This window comes from Macrobrachium nipponense, chromosome 27 (assembly GCF_015104395.2).
Source record: "Macrobrachium nipponense isolate FS-2020 chromosome 27, ASM1510439v2, whole genome shotgun sequence".
Classification (NCBI taxonomy): domain Eukaryota; kingdom Metazoa; phylum Arthropoda; class Malacostraca; order Decapoda; family Palaemonidae; genus Macrobrachium; species Macrobrachium nipponense.
Genome location: NC_087216.1, coordinates 36,796,592 through 36,820,090, shown reverse-complemented (window position 1 = coordinate 36,820,090; position 23,499 = coordinate 36,796,592). Strand labels below are relative to the sequence as shown.

Below are 23,499 nucleotides of genomic sequence, written 5' to 3'. Positions count from 1 at the left end.
TTTAACAATATCCCTTCCCTAAAATGCTAGGATAAAGGCAGAGAAAAAGCTTATGGTATCTCGAACTATCGTCGCCCGGTAGGTCGGCCCAGGATCGATGGAGGAAGACGACTCGATCCCAAAAGCAGTTATAGGTATATATATTATGTCCAGAGAGTAAGAAGAAGATGAAGAAGATATCGCTCAAGTCAGTCACGCGCTGACTGAATATCATCATTGTGATTCGCCGATTAAGCGTCCAAAAATCTTTCCGCTTCATAGCCGGGTGAGTCTTGGAGTGGATGTGTGTGTGTGTGTGGTGTTAGAGTGGCGGACCCTTCCACTCCTGCTTGACTTTCCCCTTGACTGAGTAGATGGAGGTGATTGTTCTTCAATACGATGTGACATAAAAATAAAATAAACCCTCACCAAAGTCCTCTTAAAAAAATAATAAATGTAAACAGCAATAATAACAAAGTTACCGCCAACAAAAATAATCGGAGGCAATCACACAAAGATGTAGTAAAAAACGCTAACAATTTTTTGTTTATTTGTTTGTATGGTGTTTTTACATTGATAGGAACCAGTGGTTATTCAGCAACGGGACCAACGGCCTTACGTGACTTCCGAACCACGTCGAACGTGAACTTCTATCACCAGAAATACACACATCTAACTCCTCAGTAGAATGCCCGAGAATCGAACTCGTGACCAACGAGGTGGCAGGCCAAGACCATACCGATCACACCACTGAGGCGCTAAAAAAAAACTAATTTATACGGGTATGTCATGGTTATAAAAATACGTACTTCACTATCATGCCGTCCCTTATTTTCAGTTTACTTGCCGTAAGAAATGTACACTCAGCTTTATAACAACTCTCTTGCAATTATTCCGTGTCATGAAAAGTATCGGGTCTGAATCTTGGCATTTAATTACCTGCTGACGATTACTATTATCATTATTATTATCATTTATTGTTTCGGTAGATAAACAAATAATATTATGAAAGTTCTCTATACAGAAGGATCATCCTCGATTTAGCAGTCGGAAGAATGAACGCAGGAGGAAGGAAACTGAACGTATGTATGTACGCAACACATGCGTTGCGTAAAGCAATTGACCCTTGAATGGCTGTGACCCCCATAAGGAATCGTCCAAATAACGGAATGACAACAGTTGAAATGGTTACCCTGAATCAGACTTAACAGCCCAGAGGTCCTGGACCGTCAGACCCAAAACCAGTCTACCTATACCCTCCACACCCACCCACCCCCCCCTCCTCACATCGGCAAGGATTGGATACATAGCACGTGAATGAAAAAAAGAAGATGGCGATGCCAATATGAAATGGAAAAAATCTAATACGATCTAGTCTAGTCTATCTTGCCAAGAGGATTTGGAGTCGATATTTTTACTGCACGCCTAAGCAGTGAGGCAAGATCATCTCAATTGTGGGGAAGATGGGAAAATGTTGCTATGATTATTGTTATTACTGTTATTTTTCTTTTTTCATTATTACTGTGATTGTAATAAGTATACTCCTGTTACATTCAATTTTTTAACTATTCTCAATTTTACTACGGTTATTGCCATTATTTTGATTACCATCTTTTATACTACTTCAGCAATTGTGGATATTGCCGATATCTTAACGTATCTAGACTGTGTATGTTATTGTCTATTATTTGTTTATTCCATGTACTATATGGCTTTGTGCTGAAATAAAACATTATTATTATTGTTATTATTATAAGCTACTGTTTTGTTATCATCATCATGGCTATCAACAAATCGGTGTGCATACAACATTCTACGCCAGTACCACAATGACTGCTACCGTCACTACAAGAATTACTACTAAAAAACACGCTTCTTCATGTTCGTATGAAAAACGACATTATATTACATTAATACCTATGAAGCGCATTCACCAACTTCCTACGAATGAAAACGTCGATCTCATGATACTCAAACTTTCTACCATATGGACAAGACTCACTTCGCCTCCCGTCACCTGGACAATCATACCAACCCCACCCAAACAATCATACCAACCCAACCCAACCCAACCCAATAACTCTCCGTAAAGAATTACACGAATGTTGTCTCCATCCAGCGCCAGGATTACCTCCTCGAGGCCCTTCCGTTATAATTAACATGCTGATCTACGTGTTCTTGGATTACTGATCACTTACGATTGTCATTTTGACTTCTCTTTCCTTAGTTTCATTCCACTTCAATTTATGAGTTCCTCGTTGGACAAGTGGTTTGCGTGCACGCCTACCGATTCGGCAGTCCCGGTTCGATTCCCAGCTCTGCCAATGTAAAGTCAGCGAAATGTGTTTCTGGCGATTAGAAATGAATTTCTCGACATAATGTGGTTCGGATCCCACAATCATCTGTAGGTCCCTTTGCTACGTAACCAATTGGTTCCTAGCCACGCAAAAATATCTAATCTTTTGGGCCACCCCTAGGAGAGCTGTTAATCTGCACAGTGGTCTGGTTAAACTAAGATATACCTAACTTTTTTAACCTCGAATCCTGACACGCAACAGGCAACTTACTAACAGCAATGAATATATGTTAATTCTAAAAGTCAGTAGATGTAAACTGAGTTTTATGGAAACGTTCAAAATGTTCTTTTTACCACCCATACAGCGAATGGAACTTACGGTTCCTCGTATTGCGTAGAGAGAGAGAGAGAGAGAGAGAGAGAGAGAGAGAGAGAGAGAGAGAGAGAGAGAGAGAGAGAGAGAGAGAGAGAAGAGATATTTTAAGCAAAGTGAAAACTATTTCAAAATATTTTCGAAACTGTCCCTAACCCTATTAACCCAGCAACAATACTCACCATACCGAGGATTTGAAAAAAAAAGAAATATATCAGCTGTAATAACTTTTACTTTCACGTACGTAACAATGCCAGTTCCCTTTAGAAAAATGTATAAAAGAAAAAATTCTATGACAGTATCACACGACCAGGTCACAAAGGAACTCACCACAATAACAAACAACGGCGCCATATTTAATATCGCAATCTCTTAGCGAAGGAAAATTACCCTCACAATCATCGTCGCCTTCGTAATCAAAGGACGGTGAGGGGGGGGGGGAGGTGTGACGTCACCACCAAGTAGGAGCTATTGTTTTGTCTGCTATAAAAGTACATGCTATTACAGAAATTGTGGCCCGTTGTTGAGAGAGAGAGAGAGAGAGAGAGAGAGGTCTGCTACTATAACTACCTGGCCGGGATCACAACAAATAAACATCATGTGGTTTGAGATTAAGCTGGGCTTATGCCAGCACGGGCTCTTGCTCATAGAGCAGCCCGTAGATATTAAACTTCAGGTATGCTTGCACCATTCTATCCTCATCCATGCGATGACTACATTCAGGAAAAAAAATAAAGACATAACTAAAAGTCACACTCCCAATTCCGAAGGAAAAAATGGTAAAATCTTGGGAATATTCTAGAAGAAATGAAAGACACCAATTAACCAACTATTACACATAAAGACTTAAGACTAACACTACTCAAGAATACCATACACTATAACCGACGAAGAGATCGGCGCCCCTGATGAATGAAGAAAGGTCTAAAAAAATAATACACACATATATACCTATATCATACATATACCAGGTCCCCCATCACTTCCACAGCGCAATTAACAGTTTATTCATCAGATGCATTTGATCACACTGCAAATTCCACATTCACTGTTTGATCTTCCATATCATAGCATCGAAACCATGAAGCGTTTTAGTTTCTTTTAGAAAGACTTCAAATCCTCAACTCGAGAGAGAGAGAGAGAGAGAGAGAGAGAGAGAGAGAGAGAGAGAGAGAGAGAGTGTTAGTATCTCTCCTGCAAACATTCCTGAAACCGAACATTCCACCCACTACAGTAGAGCAGTGTAAACTTGACCTTACATTAGCTAGCTAGGGGCTTTGGTGGAAGTAGGTCAATGTTAATGAGAGGCCAGAATAACTCTTACCTAAACACTACAAACCGACCTAACTTTTAAACGCAAAATAAGCTTGGACAAGGTAATTATGGTTTCAGTAATAACTGCATATCAAAGAACACACTGTTAGCACCGAGATTGACACTATTACTACTACTTCTACTCGTACCACAGTATTAAGCACCTATGACGAAAGAACAATACAAACAGTAACCATCAACACCACTAATAATAATGCAACCAACACCAACCACAAGCAGTAAAGGAGAAAACAGAAAAATATCAATCAACCAAGATATAGACAATTCACTTCATTGTCTGTATAGCCGCCTCTACTCTCACCCTACGTGGCAGAGGCAATGAAAGAAAGCCATAGAAATGTAGAACGGAAAGTCTAAACTCCTTCACAATCAGGTTCTTATGTGTAACCCTCAGGCGTTGAAGGAGTGGACAAGCTCTAAAGGTGTAACTACCAAGAATAAGCTAGGAAAGTTATGACGACGTAAAGAATTCTTAAATACTGTGTTGTAGCCTAAACGAAAAACTTTAGCAACAACAACAACAACAACAACAACAACACACACATATATATGTATATATATGTGTGTGTGTGTTGTGTGTGTGTGTGTATATATAGATATATTGTACACCATTAGTTATATCACTTGTACACACGTGACCTTTTGTATACACAAATGTTAAGCCTCGAATATCTCTATTACTTTCACTTTACCATGGGAATGATTTACGTACACCCATGGAGAATAATAATGGCGAAAGTGCATTTGCCTCACTTTGTCTTTGAACCAGTGCTTTTTGGTTTTAATACAGTAATAAACAACCAACTTATCCATCTGGCTTTCGTTTGACTGTTCTCTCCTGGTAGTTCAATGGATGAATACCCTGTTACGGGGAATGGTGTGTGTGTGTGTTAGATTAGCTAGAATAAATCAATCAACTTGACTTAAGTGACCCAAGTAAACGAAGGCCACAAACTCTGAAACCCGCAACAGACACAGAAACCTCAGACCACACATTGGCATTGCTCAAGTAGAAAAGAATAACAAATGCCTACAGGCTCAAGGGAAGACACAACAGATAATTAAGCTGTCTGTACTGCTGTTAGCGTTACACTAAGTGTCCACCAGCTATTAATCACGCGTCCCACATTTAAAAATATTCCTCGCCAGGGAACGGCATCAGATTGACTATGGGTCTGATTAAGTATAACATCTCCCCCCCCACCACACACAACATGCATATATATATATATATATATATATATATATATATATATATATATATATATATATATATATGCTTAAAAAATCAGTAGAATGCACGTGACTTCATAAATAAGCGAATACCACGGGAAATGATAGCCAGGAATCCAAGCGCTTTCGTCTTTATTCAGACATCGTCAAGTAGCTCCTTGACGATGTCTGAATAAAGACGAAAGCGCTTGGATTCCTGGCTATCATTTCCCGTGGTATTCGCTTATATATATATATACTAAATTATATATATATATATATATATATATATAATGGTTAATCTATATATATATATATATATATATTATATATATATGTATTGTGGTGGTATATATGTATATATATATGATATATAATATATATATAATATATATATATACTAATCAACGTATGCCCAGCTGACTGCATTGTAGTGGAGCCTTTTACCAAGAGGCATTAAACTAAAGAGAAATCAAATTAACATCACGAACGTCACAAAAGGGAAAAAAAACGATAAACCTCGCAGTTCCACAAGCAAAACACCTTAGCTAAAACGAAGGTGCCCTTGCATTCTTTAATTCAATGTTAAAATTGTAATATTCAGCTTCACAAGCCACTAACAAGCTTATCGACGCAGTAGAAACAATTGTGGCAGTGCATAAAATTTAAAGAAAGTCTAACAATAATTATCATCAGGGAAAGCCAACTCATGACAACTTAGTGACAACACTTTCGATATCCATTGATTTACGTTAATATCATTGTCATAGCCAGCCTCATGCCCTAAAACTATCAAAAACTGCTTATAATCACAAATTATAAAAAAACTGTTACTAAAGTGAGGCCTTATATTAAGTAAACAGTTTTTACATTAACTAAATAACCGGCTTCATGAGTATAGAGTCAATGATTCGTTTACTAAAACTAAGTTATATGAAACACTAGGAAACTTCTCTCATCATCAAAACGATTTTTCCTGACAGCAGTCACACATGTTGAAATAGTAATAATAATAATAATAATAATAATAATAATAATAATAATATCAAACCGAAAATATATGAAATAAGGACATTAATCAACAGATTTTGCCATAAGTTACTCATGACAATAAACAATGTACAAATCCTTTATAAGAAATTTCAAAACACTTACGTTAAAAACATTGACATTAATAATGGATGGAGGCTAATAATAAAAAAAAGGCTTCTTAGATAACTTCATGATCATGCAAAAAGCAAACTATGGCTAAAAGCGAATTTTTCAAAAAGGCAATTAACTAATTTAAATTACTTTACTAAGAATGAAAACGATTGGGGGAACACGGCAATCACTAGGTGTGCAAGGAATAGATTTCCATAATAATCCTCTATGAGTATGAAACTAAAGCTCGTCCCCTGCAATGAGAGTAGACAGACGGAAGGAAAAAATGGCGGGAGGACTGTCTTGACCTAAAAAGTCTCCTAACTGTAAAAGCAAGGCAAGGGGGAAAAAACAGACGGCAGTGAAAACTACGGAGGGCGCATGACCCTAGTAAAATAATACAAAAAAAAAAAAAACGACAAAACAAGCTACTAAATCAAAATAATTTCTTCACCACAGAAGGAAAAAAGCTACGGCCGTAAACACACACACACACACACACAAGTTTATGATTCAGATCAAGCTGAACATCAAATACTTTCAAAAGTAAGATCATTGAAGATTCCGAACGAACAAAGATTTGCAAACGCAAAATGAATAGCCTACGAGGCTAATGAAGATTTCACAACAACACCATTGACCAAATATAGACTGCCACAGATGACGACTGCAAAGAAGTCTCTCTCTCTCTCTCTCTCTCTCTCTCTCTCTCTCTCTCTCTCTCTCTCTCATACACACACGCACAGAGACCTGTATCTCCAAGCCGTAACATGTGGCGACGTAACGCACCTTAATGACGCTATAAATGTCACGTTACAAATAAATCCCGCTTCTCCACTGCAATCAGTCCACATACGTAAAAACAAGCGGATATAATGACAACAAATCACAAAAAATAAAAAGCCTGGAATGTATTAAAAGAAGTTTTTACGCATACAACTACACGTAAGTACCGGTACACACAAAATAAAATAAATACACAACGTGAATCGTGAAATATTTCGAGGTAGCAGGGCCCCCAGTGTTAGCAGTAAGCTTTGGCCACGAGAAACAAGTCCTTCCTAAGGAAAAATAGTTAACATACATATAAGAAGTCAAACTGGAAATTTACAAAACGTGACGTAACTCGTCACCCTTATATTAAGGATTCTTCTGATGACATAGTACACATCTGAGTGGTGTACGGCAATCTATGGCATTTAGTGTGCTCAACAACCATTAAAATCCAACCGTAAACCGTGTCAGATTTATTAAGCATCTCTTATATTACCTCAGAACGGTCTGTCACATTGATTAACTGGAGTTTACTTTTGGAGGCCTTCTGGGCACTCACGAGATCCACTACTACTAGTAGGCCTAAGCCCTTCTTGATTGTAAACGGGTACTTATGGTCCTCTTCGTGCATTTGCTCTTCAGTGTCAGTTGTTTGAAGTTTTTTTTTTTCTTTAATGTGAATCTTTATTTTCCTCTCGTATAACCCCGAGCCACTGCATCTAATTCACGGAGAATATTACTGAACTGATCCAAGTGGCGTGCACTCATTAGTCCATAATAAATTAAGTCTGACGTACAGATACACTTAATGGAGCTGAAGGCTCAAGATGTCACCTCCATATTTCGATTATATATTCTACGGAAAAGTAGGTCGTTACCCACACATATACTCTACTGTAATCTGATCTTGCCTTGACAGGGAGGCAACGGAACCCTATTAAAATGGGCGCGTTCAGTCACGGAAAATTTTCAATCGTTTAATTGACCCCCTTAAGAAATACGTCATATGCAATCTGATCTTGATATTACATAACCCTTTCTCAGTAATAGCTTAATTACCTCCTAGATTCTCATTTGTTCGCGGATTTCCTCATATCATACCTCCATTTCTTCGTATTGTTTTGATTAGAACATTTTCAGTGTCTCCTTAAATATTATAATACAGTCAGTTTTATCTCGATGCATCCTGAGTTACAGACTGATGCAAATAGTCCATACAGGTCTTCGAAAAAAAAAAAGCCAGCAAGAAAAAATTAATTATGAAGCATATGAATAAATAGCATGATGTTATTAAATGAAATATGTATAATAAATAAGAATACAGCCATATGAACACCGAAAAAGCATTACCTACGAAAAATATGATGAAAATTATGAATAGAAGCGTATGGATAAACAACACCCTGTAGAAAACTATGACGATTACAATAGCTTCTCAGATTGTGAATAAACAGCCTCGCATAAACGAAATGATGACCAGCTACCAGAATTACAAAGAAACACCATCACATGGAAAAATAAAATGACGTCAATTGTGCTTATGAACAAATAGCGCAAGAGCGAGGTGCGACACGCATCACCATGAAAGTATCACAGGAGATTACGGCTCTCGAGGTCGGGGGCGCAGTCAGCCCAGGTCACACCAAGCCCTTTCTTTGGGTCAAACAACCCACCCAACTGCCCTTGGGCCAATGTGAGGTCGGAAAGATCAAGTATGACGACAGCGTCGAGACAACCTGAACTAATTTCATAAACCAAGGTATATGAGAGATCTCTTGTCGAGTTGGTTAGTGTCGTAGTATCCCACTCAGAAGTTGCGGGTTTGCGTCTCCTCCCCCTCCCCCCGCCGATGAAAAATCACTGGATCTGTATCATGATCAGTTATGCTGCAGTGTGATGTCTGCTGTGGAAGGTTGAAACCAACATTATTTGGAAGTTTGAATTTAAAGTCAATTTCCCTGTGTGCTTATTCCGTGTGAAATAATAATAATAAATATTAATAATTCGAAAGAGTCTTGGGAGATGGGCACACCGCCAGCATTGACTGACTGAAATAAATTAGGGTGGCAAGGACGTGACCATCGAAGAAGAAGTCATAGCCTATATATGAGCAATGTCTCCATCAAAGACAGAGTGAGCCTTGTTACCTCAGATCGTGCTCCCGTTACTTTCATGATTCACGCTGACTGACATCGTTGATGTGAGTTTAGTACTCATGAAGTCAGTGGAAGAACTCGGGCATCTCGAGTTCCTAAGTTATATGAAAGAACTCAATGAAAGAAGTCACGGAACTTCTGATGCGCAGTTTACTACAGCCATCTGAAAAATTAGGTTAGCCTCATTTTCTTCCTCGACGTAGAGGCCAACAGGAATGGTCACCCTACGAGAAAATGTTCAGTAAAACACATGGAAGGAAGTTGAATTAGAAAACTTAAGAGCAGAGAATACTTTGTTCACTTTCTTTGGTTTTACGTACAGCCCTCCACAACGGACCCTGGTACGTTTTCGAAATAAGTTGCTTCTTATATTTTATAGTTATCTCTAAGTGTTTTGTCGTCAGTGCCGTAGCTCCTGCAGAATAGTAGAGTCTTTAGTTCTTTTTTAAATTTGCTTTCTTCTTCATTTCATGGGGTATATTGTTGTATAGTCTTGGTGCGCAATGTTCAAATGCTCTCTCACCTGACTTACAATTTGTTCTAGGTTCAAATATCCTATTTGCTTCACTTTAATGTCTGATCACAATATTCATTTTAGGTCTAAAGAAGTTAAAGCAGTTTACCAGATATGTTAGTTCACCCTATTCTAGTGCTTTAAAGACTGTAAGAAGTATTTTGTATTCTATTCTTGCTTTCACAGTGAGCCGTTTCAACTGCTTCATAAGGACAAAATGAATAATTTAAGATAAATATGTTATTAGCATTGATTTCGTGCATTTATTACACAATAACCTCCTACAGACACAAATGACGGCCTACCACCAGCTACCGGGCAATGCCGTAATCCTCATTACATCATAAATAACCATTAACCAGAACAAAAGAGACGCCCTACATAATGACCCTTATTAAAACCAAATTTCCACAACTAGGACATCACGGTAGGTTACGCGCACAAGCCAACCACGACGCATCACCGGCTCCTCAAACAAAAGGACAAACATGAAAATTAAGCCTAAAAAAAGAAATAACAAAATTAGGTTAGATAATAAAACGCCAGCACGCATACACACACGCAGCATTAACAGAAACATACACACAATATTAATACACACACACACACACACACATATATATATATATATATATATATATATATATATATATATATATATATATATATATATATATATATATATTACCAAAGCAAAACGACATGCAAAAGGTCAGTACCAAGCGTTAATAAACACGAGAAAGCGCTTGGTACTGACCTTCTACCTGTCATTCTCCTGTGGTATTCGCTATATACTGAAGTCATGTACATCTACTGCCATTCTTTAAGCGCATATATATATATATATATATATATATATATATATATATATATATATATATATATATATATATATATATATATGAGAGAGAGAGAGAGGACAAAACTCCAAACAGGACGGGGCACCAGGAGGGGTGATTGGGGAACCTGCAAGAAGTCGCGAGGCCAAGAGGTCGCGGGAATGACTACACTCAGTCAGTCAACCCTTTCCGGCAGCGTCCTGTCTCTCCCAGTTGCAATATCGGGACCCCTTTCCCTCCTGCGCGAAAAAAGTTCTGACATTTCTTGAATTCGCAAGTAATTCTATTATTCTTCTTCCTGTTGCGGGAAATAAAACAAAATCATGAATTTGTAAGGGGTAAGAGGTTCCTCAAACGTCGGTGTTTTTTTACTTTTTGTTTTTTGTCGCATACTTTCAACACATGCAATTCTATTCATGTATACTCAAGAAAAAATAGAAATAGCATATTAACGGATCTGCAATTGTTACCAGGTTTTGCAATACCTTCTTTAAAGAAATTTAACAGAACTCTGTTCAAAAAAGGCTCGAAGTTATATATATAGATACTTCGCTTCTTACCCGACCCCTAAACCAAAACCTGGCAAGAGGATCATATCTGTACCACCTTTGGTCGTGATTTCTCAAAGGAAGCTGCAACACTATAAAATCCCGCGTCTATTTGCCTGGAAAGTTTCTCCAAAATTATTCTCAGCAGATCCTTGTCAGTTAAGCCTTGCGTGTATTTTTTTCATTTACTACGGCGTACTGACCATTCTTCATCATTCTTGTACATATGAATGACTATAAATCATATGGCAAATATACCTTTGCAATAATGTGCAGCCTAAGCACGTCATGGATTACAATCTGTTATGAACAATAAAAGGAAGTGCGTAACGTAGAGTTAAGAAATTAAGCATAAATATGGAAATAACACGGATGTGCGAGGCAAATGAGGACTGACGAACGAACAAATAGGACTTGCAGGCATTAGTGAATGGACTTATCACCACCGACTTGACGAACTCCTGTTCATAGGGAGAAAAAAAAAAAAAAAAAAGTGAACGCCAAAAAGGGGATCACCCGAAATGTAAAGAGTGGAGCTTTCAATGCTTTTCAGTTCATCGACTTATTCATGACACCCGCAATTTCTCATCGGCCACACCGTGAAGCTCACGGGAGCCATATTCTCTCGCCGATTCAAACACTTCAACAACGGAGGCCCAAACCTTCTACTAGAGCATCAACTCTTCAAAGAACATGAGCTCTCATCGTCTCCCGGACTTGGAAGCTGGTGCCTAAAAACCTGTTATAGACCATCACGGTACCCACCAAGGTCTAGCTAGACGTTGGTACCCACGATCTCCCAAATGACTCCCGAATTTTAACGATGGGACTCCCAACTTCTTCATGGAACACATTTCTCATCTGCTCCCGGACTTTAGCGATGAAGTTTTTATACAGTGTACTTCTTCGTGGAACCCAAGATCTATCATCAATCAATCAAAGGACTTGACTCCTTGGCCCCCCAACATTACCCATCAACTCTTGTGAGGAATCCAAGACCTGTCATTCAATCCTGGACTTTTAACACAGGAGCCCAAACTTCTTAATCCATCAATTCACTCATGGATTTAAAGATCTCTCCTAGAAAATCAGTTTTCTCATGTCACGGGTATTAAAAAGATAAATCAAAGGATAAACAATGATGCCAATAATAAATATCCTTTAGTAAAAGTCAATTCCTCCTTCCTCGTCCATCGCTACTTCTTTTCGTTAAAACTTATCTGGAAATGCAGTAAAGGATATCACTTGACCTTAGTGATGCCAAACAAGATTTAATTTCGACGTTACCAAGCAACAGTGCTAATGAAGAAGAATGTTTATATCTATATCAAGTTTTTATAAATGATACAGCAAAATGTAAATAAAGAAATTGAAAGTAGATTCATCCACGTGGTAACAAGCGTTACGGTGGTTATTGTGATTCTGGTTAATTACACCAACGGCAAATAATAGTGTGTATTAGAAATTTAACAACTGTAAGTGTATTTTCTCATGCACTGGTACTTTCACATGAAAGTCGACTTTGAACACCGTTCAGGCATCATCCCATCAACACAATAGGGTTGCTACCAACTACTTTACAGGCCCTAAGAGGACGAAGAACGTAGCTATAACTCATAATAACAATTATAATAATAATACTCAGCACTTCCTACACTGAAGAAGAAAAAATATGACGTGACCTCACACTGCTCTACGTGGTGGTGGTTGTTGGGAGCGGGAGGGGGAGAGGGGGGGAAGAGCAGATGGGAGGCTTTTGAAGCATCGACTATGACGCTACTTCAAAATAGACCGCAAAACCTCAGCAAATGTTTAGGCCTATTATGAATAATCTATAAGCCTACGATGAAGAACCCAGACAATTTCCGTTACCTTATTTTTCAGTGAGATTGGTCCATATCAGCTAAACCACTCCTGTGCCATTCACCAACATTCTCGTGTGATTGATATTCAGAGCAGAATGATAAGATTTAACGACATAGGCCTATGCTATCCCAAAATGGGCCATTACCTAAATATGACATCATGCATACACACAAAGAGATATGAACAAGATAATGGTTTCGAGCATAGGTCCAAACTTACGGAAGCAAAAGCATTTTCAAATCGTGGCCTCCGATAAGCACGCCACCAACAAAACTATTATAGGCCTCGCCTCACAATCATATTAGGCTTGTATGTTCAACAGACCACACACGAACCTAACAGGTGATAGGCCTATATCAAGCGTAGAACGGTCGCAGCAAGTTCCAAAGTTAGGGACTTTACAATCAAATAAATACGGCTTATAATCACGCAGAACAAACCAAATATATGTTACCTACTTTGTGAACAAGATTGATGGTTCTTAGCGTTGAAACGACGCATTATTTAAGAAACATTGTTAACTAAGTAAAAGTTCTAGATGGTTGGGGGGGGGGGGCATTAAATACATATCGTAAACATAATAACAAACATACGGTAATTTATTTTCTTAAGAGTAGAACTCCCTAAGCTTTCATCAAGCACCAAGATCACATAGGCGGCAATTCTTTAGATCTATCATCCCATGGGATAAATGCACATCAAATAAAGCATCTACTACATAAATAGCAAGCTTTTCAAGGCGAATCCAAATATCGTGAGCATAAATAATTTAAATGCTGATGGGTCGAGAACACCACTCTGAGGAACACTAGAGACTTCAGTCGTAGTCAATGCAATGCCGATAAAAAACTCAAAACTTTTACATTAGTTAAAATTCAGTAAAACTATGAAAAAAAAACCCTCTCCAACTGCCACGGAACTGTTTAAGACGAAGATCTCAAGACAAACACGATCAAAGGTAGCGCAGCCAGTTACAATTGACAATGCAATCATATTTTTGAACTGAAGTCGCGCACAATTACCATCCTTACCTATGAAACTTGGGCTGTCAAGCAAACCCACTGGGCCATTTAGAGCTTATGACAGTGGACAGAGGGAGTTGAAGTAGTTGGCCATCAAGATAAAGAATAAAGGTATGAGGAGGTAAAATGGTGGCACTGAGAGGAAACCCCACAGTTGCACTAAGGCTGGACAGCAAAACTAAAGAAGGGCAGCAAGAACAGAAGCAAAGTAAAAGACTAAAAACTGAGGGAAGGTAGGGGCCGAAGGAATGTTGAAAACACCATAGTAATGCCTACAGTGAACCATATGAGGTGCACCTACGCCACTATTCACCTACAGGAACGAAAAAGTGATAAAACTTAATAAGGCCTACATCATGAAACGACCCACGCAGTTAAAGGTCAATCTGTATGAGTACATGACAGACGATACTACTTGCACTACAAATTAACGAGAGAGAGAGAGAGAGAGAGAGAGAGAGAGAGACTACTAAGGGCTGCGTATCTATCAAGAAAGATGAAACTGCAATCCTCTCAGACATCCAATCTGATGATTGAAGTTACAAAGTGGCCCAAAGCTATTAAAACAGCTAATATACACGTCAAGGCTTCATAAAGACGGGGCTGTTTGAAGGTGGTGGTGTGTGTATGAGTGCCACCTCTGTCCCCCTTGGGCTTGGCCCCGACACATGCCTTGGAACCCCCGACACCCACCACTCTGGTTACGCACCCAACACCTACGACTCCCTTTAGACCATTAACCAAAGTAGGTATAGTGTGTATGTAACACTTGAAACCGAACGTAACATACAAGCTTGTGTTACAAGGTGGTCATTTATCTGACGTGTTCATGGTTGTTGCGTAAACAAAGACATTGCTGCAGAATGTTGTCCGTTGTGTCTTAGTCGGATAAATGGTTTCAATAAGAGACGTTTTAAAGCCATGATCAAGTTTCACATAACTTTTACTACAGTGCGACGGGTGGGCATCATCCTCAACAGGCGAACAACATTGCGAATTGCCAAAAAGGAAGGCATAAGGCTATTAATACCAAACAGGCTACATGGAAAACGAGAGAGAAATTAACACAAACAGGAGTACCCTCCAAAATATGCTAAAAGCAAGCAGCCTTAGTATACAGGCTAATATGAAAACCTGGTCCAATGAAAAATTTACACGTGGCATGTCTCAGGTATTTTGCCAAAGTGATTAAAATGAAATATATAGGTATACATGAAAACAAATACACCAAAATCAGAAGAAGCCAGTCTCCGGTTTCAGTAGATAAAAAAAGTAAAAAGTGAGAGGAAAATACGGCACCAAACATTTACAAGCAAACAGCTTCCAGCTTGGTCTAAAGCAAACGATATTAAAGCGCAGGTCTATGAGGAGTCTGCAACCTACTCACACAGTCCCATCAACGCAGTAGGACCGAGCCTGACTTGGAACAATTCCTAACGTAAACAAACAATTACCGGCGGGGTAAACAGTCCGCTGATTCACCCTAAAACTTACTTGTTACTTTCATCACTCGAGTAATGATGTTGCTTAATGATGTTGATAAGAAAAAGACAAAAAAATATTGCTACTATATTATGCCATTTTAGTACAGAGGAAGACATATAATGGAAAACAACCAAAATACACTGAGCATTAATAGAAAACTAAAGAAAACAAGCAATAGAGAAAAACCCTAAATAAGACACAAACAACGTATGCATCTATCAAATCCTTTGATCCCAAACCGGACTAAGCAGAAAAGAAGTTTAGACATCTCGGGGAGGTCTGCCTGCGTCGGGAGCAGAGGACCAAAGTACTCTTCGGGCACTGAGATCGTGAAAAGCAAGGTCCTTGGTGAAACGGAGTTGGGGCGCGGGACGTGTGTGTGTGTGTGTGTGTGAGGATCTAACCCTTTAATACCCGTCCACAACCCTTCCCTCCCACCCCTCCCCAAATAATACAAAGCTCCTCTTGTTGCAGTCCTGGCCGCCTCTTCACCCCATACCCCTTTTCAATGGTTCAGGGATGGAGGAGGGGGGGGGGGGGTGGGGGGGGGGGGGGGAGGAATTACGAATTATAACCCACCTGGTCTTTCTCCCTCCCTTTCTCTTTCAAACTATTATCGTCATTTTCACCGTCATTGGCATCGTTTGAGCACAACCTGGCGTCTCTCTCCCTTTCTCTTTCAAACTATTATCGTCATTTTCACCGTCATTGGCATCGTTTGAACACACCCGGCATCTCTCTTTCTCAAACTACGTTATATTGCTCATCAGGCAACTATGATAAACATAATCGCATGAAACACCCCAGAAGTAAATAAAAACCCTAATGGCCATTGGTGTAATTGTAGAGAAAAGTGCAACTAACAACTCTGATACACAAAGGACATTAACAAAGCTACAAGTTAATAAATCCTTTTACTTAAATATATACTATAACCGGGCTTACATCTAAAAAATCTGGTTACAAAACTATGTCATTTGTATCTATGAAAATCATGATTATTAACGTAAAAAAATTGTATAAATAAGGAACAAACGAAAAATACAGGGCAATCTACGACTTATTTAAGATACTTGAACGATGGAAGAGAAGTGCTTCTGCTCGGCCAATAGCAGAAAGGAGAAACTTGCTTTCACGCAGATTAAGATATAAACTACAAACTAAACTATAAATCCTAATGAGGTTAACTGTCGTCAAGCCTACATGGGTTCCCCTAAGAAAAATCTAGTGTAAAAGAAAGACAACAGAAAACAGACAATAACACCATGAAATGGGGAGGCTCTTACAAGAGACTAACACTCGCGGAAAGAAACAGCAACTCTACCGAATGAATACAATGAAGCTTCAAATTGGTGACAATACGCAGGACAAAAATAAATCTTCATAATCACTACTGTACAATGAGGTCAAACACCTTAAAAAAAATCGCATTCCTTCTGCTGACAAGTCTTCACCTAGCCCGTAATAACTAATAATATCTTTTCAGCACTGAACAGCGAGCATGTGAAGGAATGCATGTCCCAACGAAGCATGTGTCGACCCTTCGAAGTCTGGCAGATGACGGCCGACGGTGGGTGGCTAACACGAAGGAATGCATCTCATTACTTTTTAATTGCTTCTTTATTCTTGTAACTAGCGAATATACTTACTTTTATACGTTATCCTCATACACTTACTAACACCAGAATTCACAGTGATTCGCCGTTTCATAATTTTACATAAGGACCCAAAACTAATAAAGCCAATGAAAAGGGCCACTGATGTTTAAACGATAACCATACTATAATATCACTGGCACCCGTGCCTGAGAAGCAAGCTTGCTACTATATATTTCTTCCGTCGAAAGTTGGTGCAACAAAAAATAATTTATAACGACATAGACAAAATTCGCGAATTTAACAGCCCAGAATTTCTTAAGTTGTCACTGCTCCTTTCTTACTATCACCGTCTCATGATCGTTAAGGTTTATTAATCATCCCATATTCATTGGCAATCCATACATACATACTTGTTGGCCGAGTCGGAAACATTATTGAAGTCCTGATTTCTCCTCTGTCCGCTGGTTCGAATACACGAAGAGGATATTATCAACTAAAAAATTCCCCTTCGGTTAACTTATATGAACATATTAATTCCGAGGTAGAGCGAACTGGATATTAAAGGATATTTGTAGCCTTAATGCACATATAGTATGTGTGTATTGATGGCATTCCACGAAACCAAGCAAATTATAATACGAGACCCATAAAATCTACATGGAAAATCTTACCACCTGCATAACCGACTAATATCATTAGCTCTGCAGTGCACAACAAAAGTTATGCGTTTTAAAGCAGTTCGGTTTCCCGCCTGTTAGTGACGGGAAGACCTTACCAAACAAAAACAGCCCTACAAACTATTATATTTAAGTAGAGGAGAGAGAGAGAGAGAGAGAGAGAGAGAGAGAGAGAGAGAGAGAGAGAGAGAACCCCCAAGGAGAGGCATGTCATTATTGGCGTCCCATATCAGTCACCATGACAACGCTTCCATCATCATCATGACCATCGGCTTTTCTCACACTCATAAGCTCTTTAGTCTCCCACCTATTTTTTTTATATTTATTTCTCAATTGTATTTACTGCCATAAACAGTACCATAACGTAGTCTATATCCAGCACGAGGTTAATTATTTTAAAATGTGTAAATAAGGTAAAAATAGAAATGAAATAGTAAAAAAATAAATAAAAACAGAAAACTGACGGCTTGATAAATTTCATTCCTTGTTCATCAGAGGCCATCAATGTAATGGCCATGCCCATCAACTTCATGGTTATGGGTCTTCAACGGCAGGAATATTTTACGTAAAAGTTATAATGTGTGTACACGATGGGGGACCTGGAGTAGTACTATGGAGGTTCCTGCCTACATGTAAGGTTCTGGTTTCCAATAATTATCGGCTATTCGCCCAACGTGCGGTCTTGCACTGTCATTAATGTCATTATCAACAGTTACGGACGAACGTGGAAACCGTTGATGTCAGCACAGCAGACCCCAGGGCCTCTCACCTAAAATGGGACAGAGCAGAACCAACTGTTTGCATATATAGAAATACAAAGTTAAGTATCCAATAACGTTGGCTCAAAATATCGCTACCACTGACTAGTAGTACATGCCAGTCACTATACAACACCAATATTACTGCCGATAAACGTGTCTATTACGATTTTTGTCACCTTGCTAACGTATTCAGCACTGTATGCCATATCTGTATTCTGGACTCACACACCCATGAGCTGAATTATAGCAGCAACATTATAAAACACGAAACAGTCTGTATCCCTACATTTAATGCATTGTACAGCCTGCAACTTTATGCAGCCAACGATATTCAAGTACTGTAACCTACACAAAAAACAAGAAAGCATTTATCCTTATTCCCGTCCCAAACAAACAGCCGAGGCTAAGAGCATGGCCAGAAAAACGCAGCCTAGACCACAACAAACGAGCAAGCACAACAAAATAAAAGCCTCTAAACTTTAAACCTTTTGAACATCCACCGCGATGCTTGCGGACGCGCAAGAACACGTGGGAGAATCCTGCACGGTCGGGCGTCCATCATAATGGCCGGAATCCCAAAGCCCCAATTTAAGAACACCGAGAGACGCATCCTTTGTCGCCGTCCTCAAGGTCATTGCTACAGGCATGAGGATGTATTAAATTCCCATAGATCCGTACTTTATATCATCACACGAGGACACATAATATTGATCGATCTCTTCTCGAAATTACAGAGAATTACCATATACGGTAACCCCGGTATGTAAATCTATGTTGTTCTATTTTATCAAACAGAACTTCTCATTCATATATAAATGCTCTGGGTTGGGTCCCTTACCTTTGGCTTGGTTTATAGATTCACGAAACGACCCAAAAGTAATTGAAACTCCCGTCACTTTCTGCTTGAGAAGAGATTGGAACCATTGTTGACAAGGAACGTAAACAATTAAAACGCAAAAAACGCCACGAAATCGCAGAATAAAGAACACAACTGAACCCAGAGAACTGGATACAAACATTAGCTACATTAGGATTCAGAATTTCTTACAACCAATATAGCACCAGACAAAACTGGCAACTGAATTATAAACAGTATTGACAAGCTGACAACATGCATTCTAAAGTACAAACTTCAGTGTCTGATGTCTTATATTCTGAACATATTCGAGCGTTTTCATAAAAAAAAAAATTGCCTATGAATGGTAGGGGCAATTTCCATTAGGGACAGTATGAACCACATGTTCGCATAAGTATACCAACATCGCCTAGGTTTGTCAACAGAGATAACAAATAAATGTTATGGAAGAAACGGCTTCAAGCACAGAATAGCAACTTTCACTAAAGCTACGAACTTACCCCACTTACTATACATTTTCCAGCTTTGTACTAGAAAGTCAATAACAAAATCAGCATTATGATAAATATGATTTATTGTTGTGCATGCAAAATACCATACCTAACCCATATCCCAAGTGGAAATTTATATATCACAAAACCATACGTAGTCGCATGTTATACCTCCATAAACACAAAAATCTCAATCTTCGAGCATCCTGGGTCATTTTTTGTTTAAAATGTATATGGACATTTAGGCCCACAGCGAACGAGGGATTAACTCGCATAGCAGAATGCATTTAGGCCAATTAAAATCAAACCCAGTCTACGCCATTTAACTCGCATACAGTGATTCCAAACAGCTTAGGACTGCTTGCAAGCTAAACTTACTGTAAAGACCTTGTAAGCAAAACATGGGGCCTTGCGGTATATAGTTAGTACGAAGCTGGTGGTACTAGTCATTTTCTCGTAAGCAGCACATTCATACACTAATCGAATTCCTTCATGGGAAACAAAACTTTACTTTGTTTATAAACTATTACAAACAAGAAGCAAATATTAATGTAGAAAGTGGGACATTTCTTGGTGAGGATTGCTCTTTATGCAGTCCAGTTTTGTCGACTACAGTAAAACACCAACTAGGCCTACCAAAAAAATCCACCCCATGTGAATACGATTTTTGAACTCTGGCAATGTAACAACGTGGCACCTCAATAAAAAAAATTTACACAGGGAACTGTTAGACATTCAGTTGCAAATGTAAAGAGCTTCAGGGAAGTAACACCAAAACGGGAGATAACACTCGGGGGAAATATCGTGACAACTACATAAAAGATAATACGACTCTACTAGTAGTACATGTGACGGAAGATATAGTGACAACGACAGAAGATGAATGATTGTAAAAGATTCATAGTAGCGGCTGGCACCCTGAGGGGAGATGAACGACTACGGGAAGTAATCAAAGGCAAAAAGATTTAGGAAAGCTGCTGACACCCAAATGGAAGATGAAATACTCTGGGAGGGCGCTCGCATCCGCACTGATATAGGACTCGGGAAAGCTGCTGAAACCCAGAATATATAATCTTGTGTAACTTGGAAGAAAATATACGTAAGTTAGTTCTGTACTTTGAAGGCTCCAAAGGGCCTAAATATTCGGTTCATCAGGCAGGCACCTTCTATTCGCCAATTAGACATTTTAACAACTGGTACACGGTCATTACGGACCATGCAAGGAAGACTAGTGAAAAGTTCACTCCGCATCTGGAAAATACATTAATTACATGAGCTGACCACGTTATGAGGCCAAGAATTTTTGCATTCCCTGTTTATTCCTGGTAGCTAATAGGCTTACTACTTTACCAAAAACAGCACCCCACCCTTTATTTCATTAACTCTATTATGGATTATAGGTAGGTAGTTATTTCGTTTCACTTTTTCTTACCATGATACAAGGCGAAAAAATGCTTGGAATGCTTTAATTAACTAAGTATATATATATTATATATACTATATATATAATACATATATATATCTATATATATATTAATAATCTATATATATTATATGCTTTGATAAAAAGCCAATAAGCCTCAACCAGTCAAGCATGACGTTGTCTTGCGGGATTTTTTTACAAGGTTAAATTACACAATAAACCATGTACCAAAACATACGCTACCTTGCTCTCATGTGATCGTTACGATACAAATGATGGATTCTGCCAGTGAATTTGCCTATAAAAATCCCATACAATTCAAATTTCGGCTCCATCATAACATACTTCAACGATAGTACATACTAGGTATGTATATATATATATATATATATATATATATATATATATATATATATATATATATATATCATTTCACGACGGCAAGAAAATGGATAGGTCTGCTATTAGAAAGACGCAAATATCTAGTGACAAAAACCACCGTAAACCTTGGCCTACCTAAGTCAAATCAATGCCTCAATATGAGATGTGCCACAACGTACCTACACGTGTGAATGACTGGAAGAGCCTCCCTTTATCCTTTTAAACATACAATTAGGCCCTGTACGTAGCTAGACAAATAGGTATTCCATGTACAGCTTACACCTCTAACCTAGGCCTATACAGTATCCTTACATAACAAGACCTTGATCCACAAGCTACTTTCGCCCCAAGCCTATACAAGATCGCTGTCACAACTTCAACATTCAATAAAAAAAATCAGCAGGTGCTTAAGCCTTCAGGGATGGTACGGCGCATTCCTCAATTTCGAGGAGACTTAAATGCGGCCGGGCCAACACTCCCCATCCAAATGGTGTAAAAGGTTTAGTCCGAGTAAACCAAACATGGATACTAATAACAGTCGCTATAAAACCTATATTCTATCTGGAGTTTTATAAACGAAAACAAATAAGGAGGTGACATATTAAGCATATAAAACAAGTGAAAAAAAATTATGGCCAGGCTGGGTACACCCACTCCGAAGGCTGAGCGCATCCCATTTCTTAAAAGTACACAAATCGGCCAAATCTACGAGATCAGAGAGTAACACTCACCGGTATATCGAAGGAGAGGTCAGTTTCGTCCAAGAGCATGACCTTGCAGGGCAAAATATGCTTCGGTTTAACGACAATGCTTCCCGACCGCCCATCGTCCACAGTCTTGTATTTCTGGGCATTTCGCCCCACTCGTTTGCTGAAAAACCTCAGCATGACGACTTATCTCATAAATAATGCTATCTCAGAGCGCTTTCACTTATATACATAATAGGGATAAATTAAAGGCATCACACATGGACGGATGCTGAGAAAGTCACTAAAATCACCCGAAAAAATTCAGTGTACGTCCAAACTCGACAACGTCATCTTTGAAACTGAGCTCGTCGGCCAAGCTGGTACCTCTCTCTCTCGAGTTCGTGTTCCAATCTTCTGTGCGCAGATACCTTTGCGCATCCACCACCTGGGCGGCGTACCAACCTAGCACACTCAGGTAAGTTAAAGATTAACTTTAAATACGAATAACCACGTTCGACAGCTTCCATAAACAACTTTACCATTCACCATACATTGATATATCATATAATCAAGTTAATGACCACCTAGTTACGGATTTTATCGCTGTGTGTGTTATTGTTTGTGTTTGATTAGAGTTGCCAACCTTTTCTCCCAAAACAAAACTTGTGTGTGCCGGTACGTTCAAACGAAGCTATCAGGACAAGTTTTGCGCTAACCACAAATTCTCATCTTTGTCGAAGATGGATAAGGGCAAGTCTCATATGACATCCTCATTACCAGTGACGATTCCACCTGAGAAATGGTACCTAGGGCATCAGATTCATCATTCAACTATAATAAAGACCGTTATAATTGTCATTTTCCTAAAATCGAAATGTTTCTTATGTATGTGAGTAATGTTCTTTCACTTTTTTTAAATTTTGAAAATATTCCTTATCCAGTTAGCGCCTCAATGGTATTGTATGCAATCTTATCATGTAAGTACGATATCATTATTTTTATTTTTGCTTAAACATCTTATTTAAAAGACAGATGGAACCTAACAAATTAAATGGATAATATCACACCCTCAGTCGCAGAT

General features: G+C 38.7%; 1 protein-coding gene across 8 annotated transcripts in view; it reads right to left on the bottom strand.

Annotated features, from left to right (window-relative positions):
* LOC135201022 (band 4.1-like protein 5) overlaps positions 1-22,798 on the bottom strand; it is a 199,319-nt gene extending 176,521 nt beyond the window's left edge. For 6 of the 8 annotated variants that reach the window (XM_064229856.1, XM_064229860.1, XM_064229861.1 and 3 more), the window contains exon 1: positions 22,461-22,798. In XM_064229856.1, the coding sequence (XP_064085926.1) occupies positions 22,461-22,616 (156 nt within the window). In that variant the 5' untranslated portion in view covers positions 22,617-22,798. The remainder of the gene's footprint in view (positions 1-22,460) is intronic. The other 2 variants (XM_064229858.1, XM_064229859.1) reach the window with 1 other exon arrangement.
* Between the last annotated feature and the right edge of the window lie 701 nt (positions 22,799-23,499).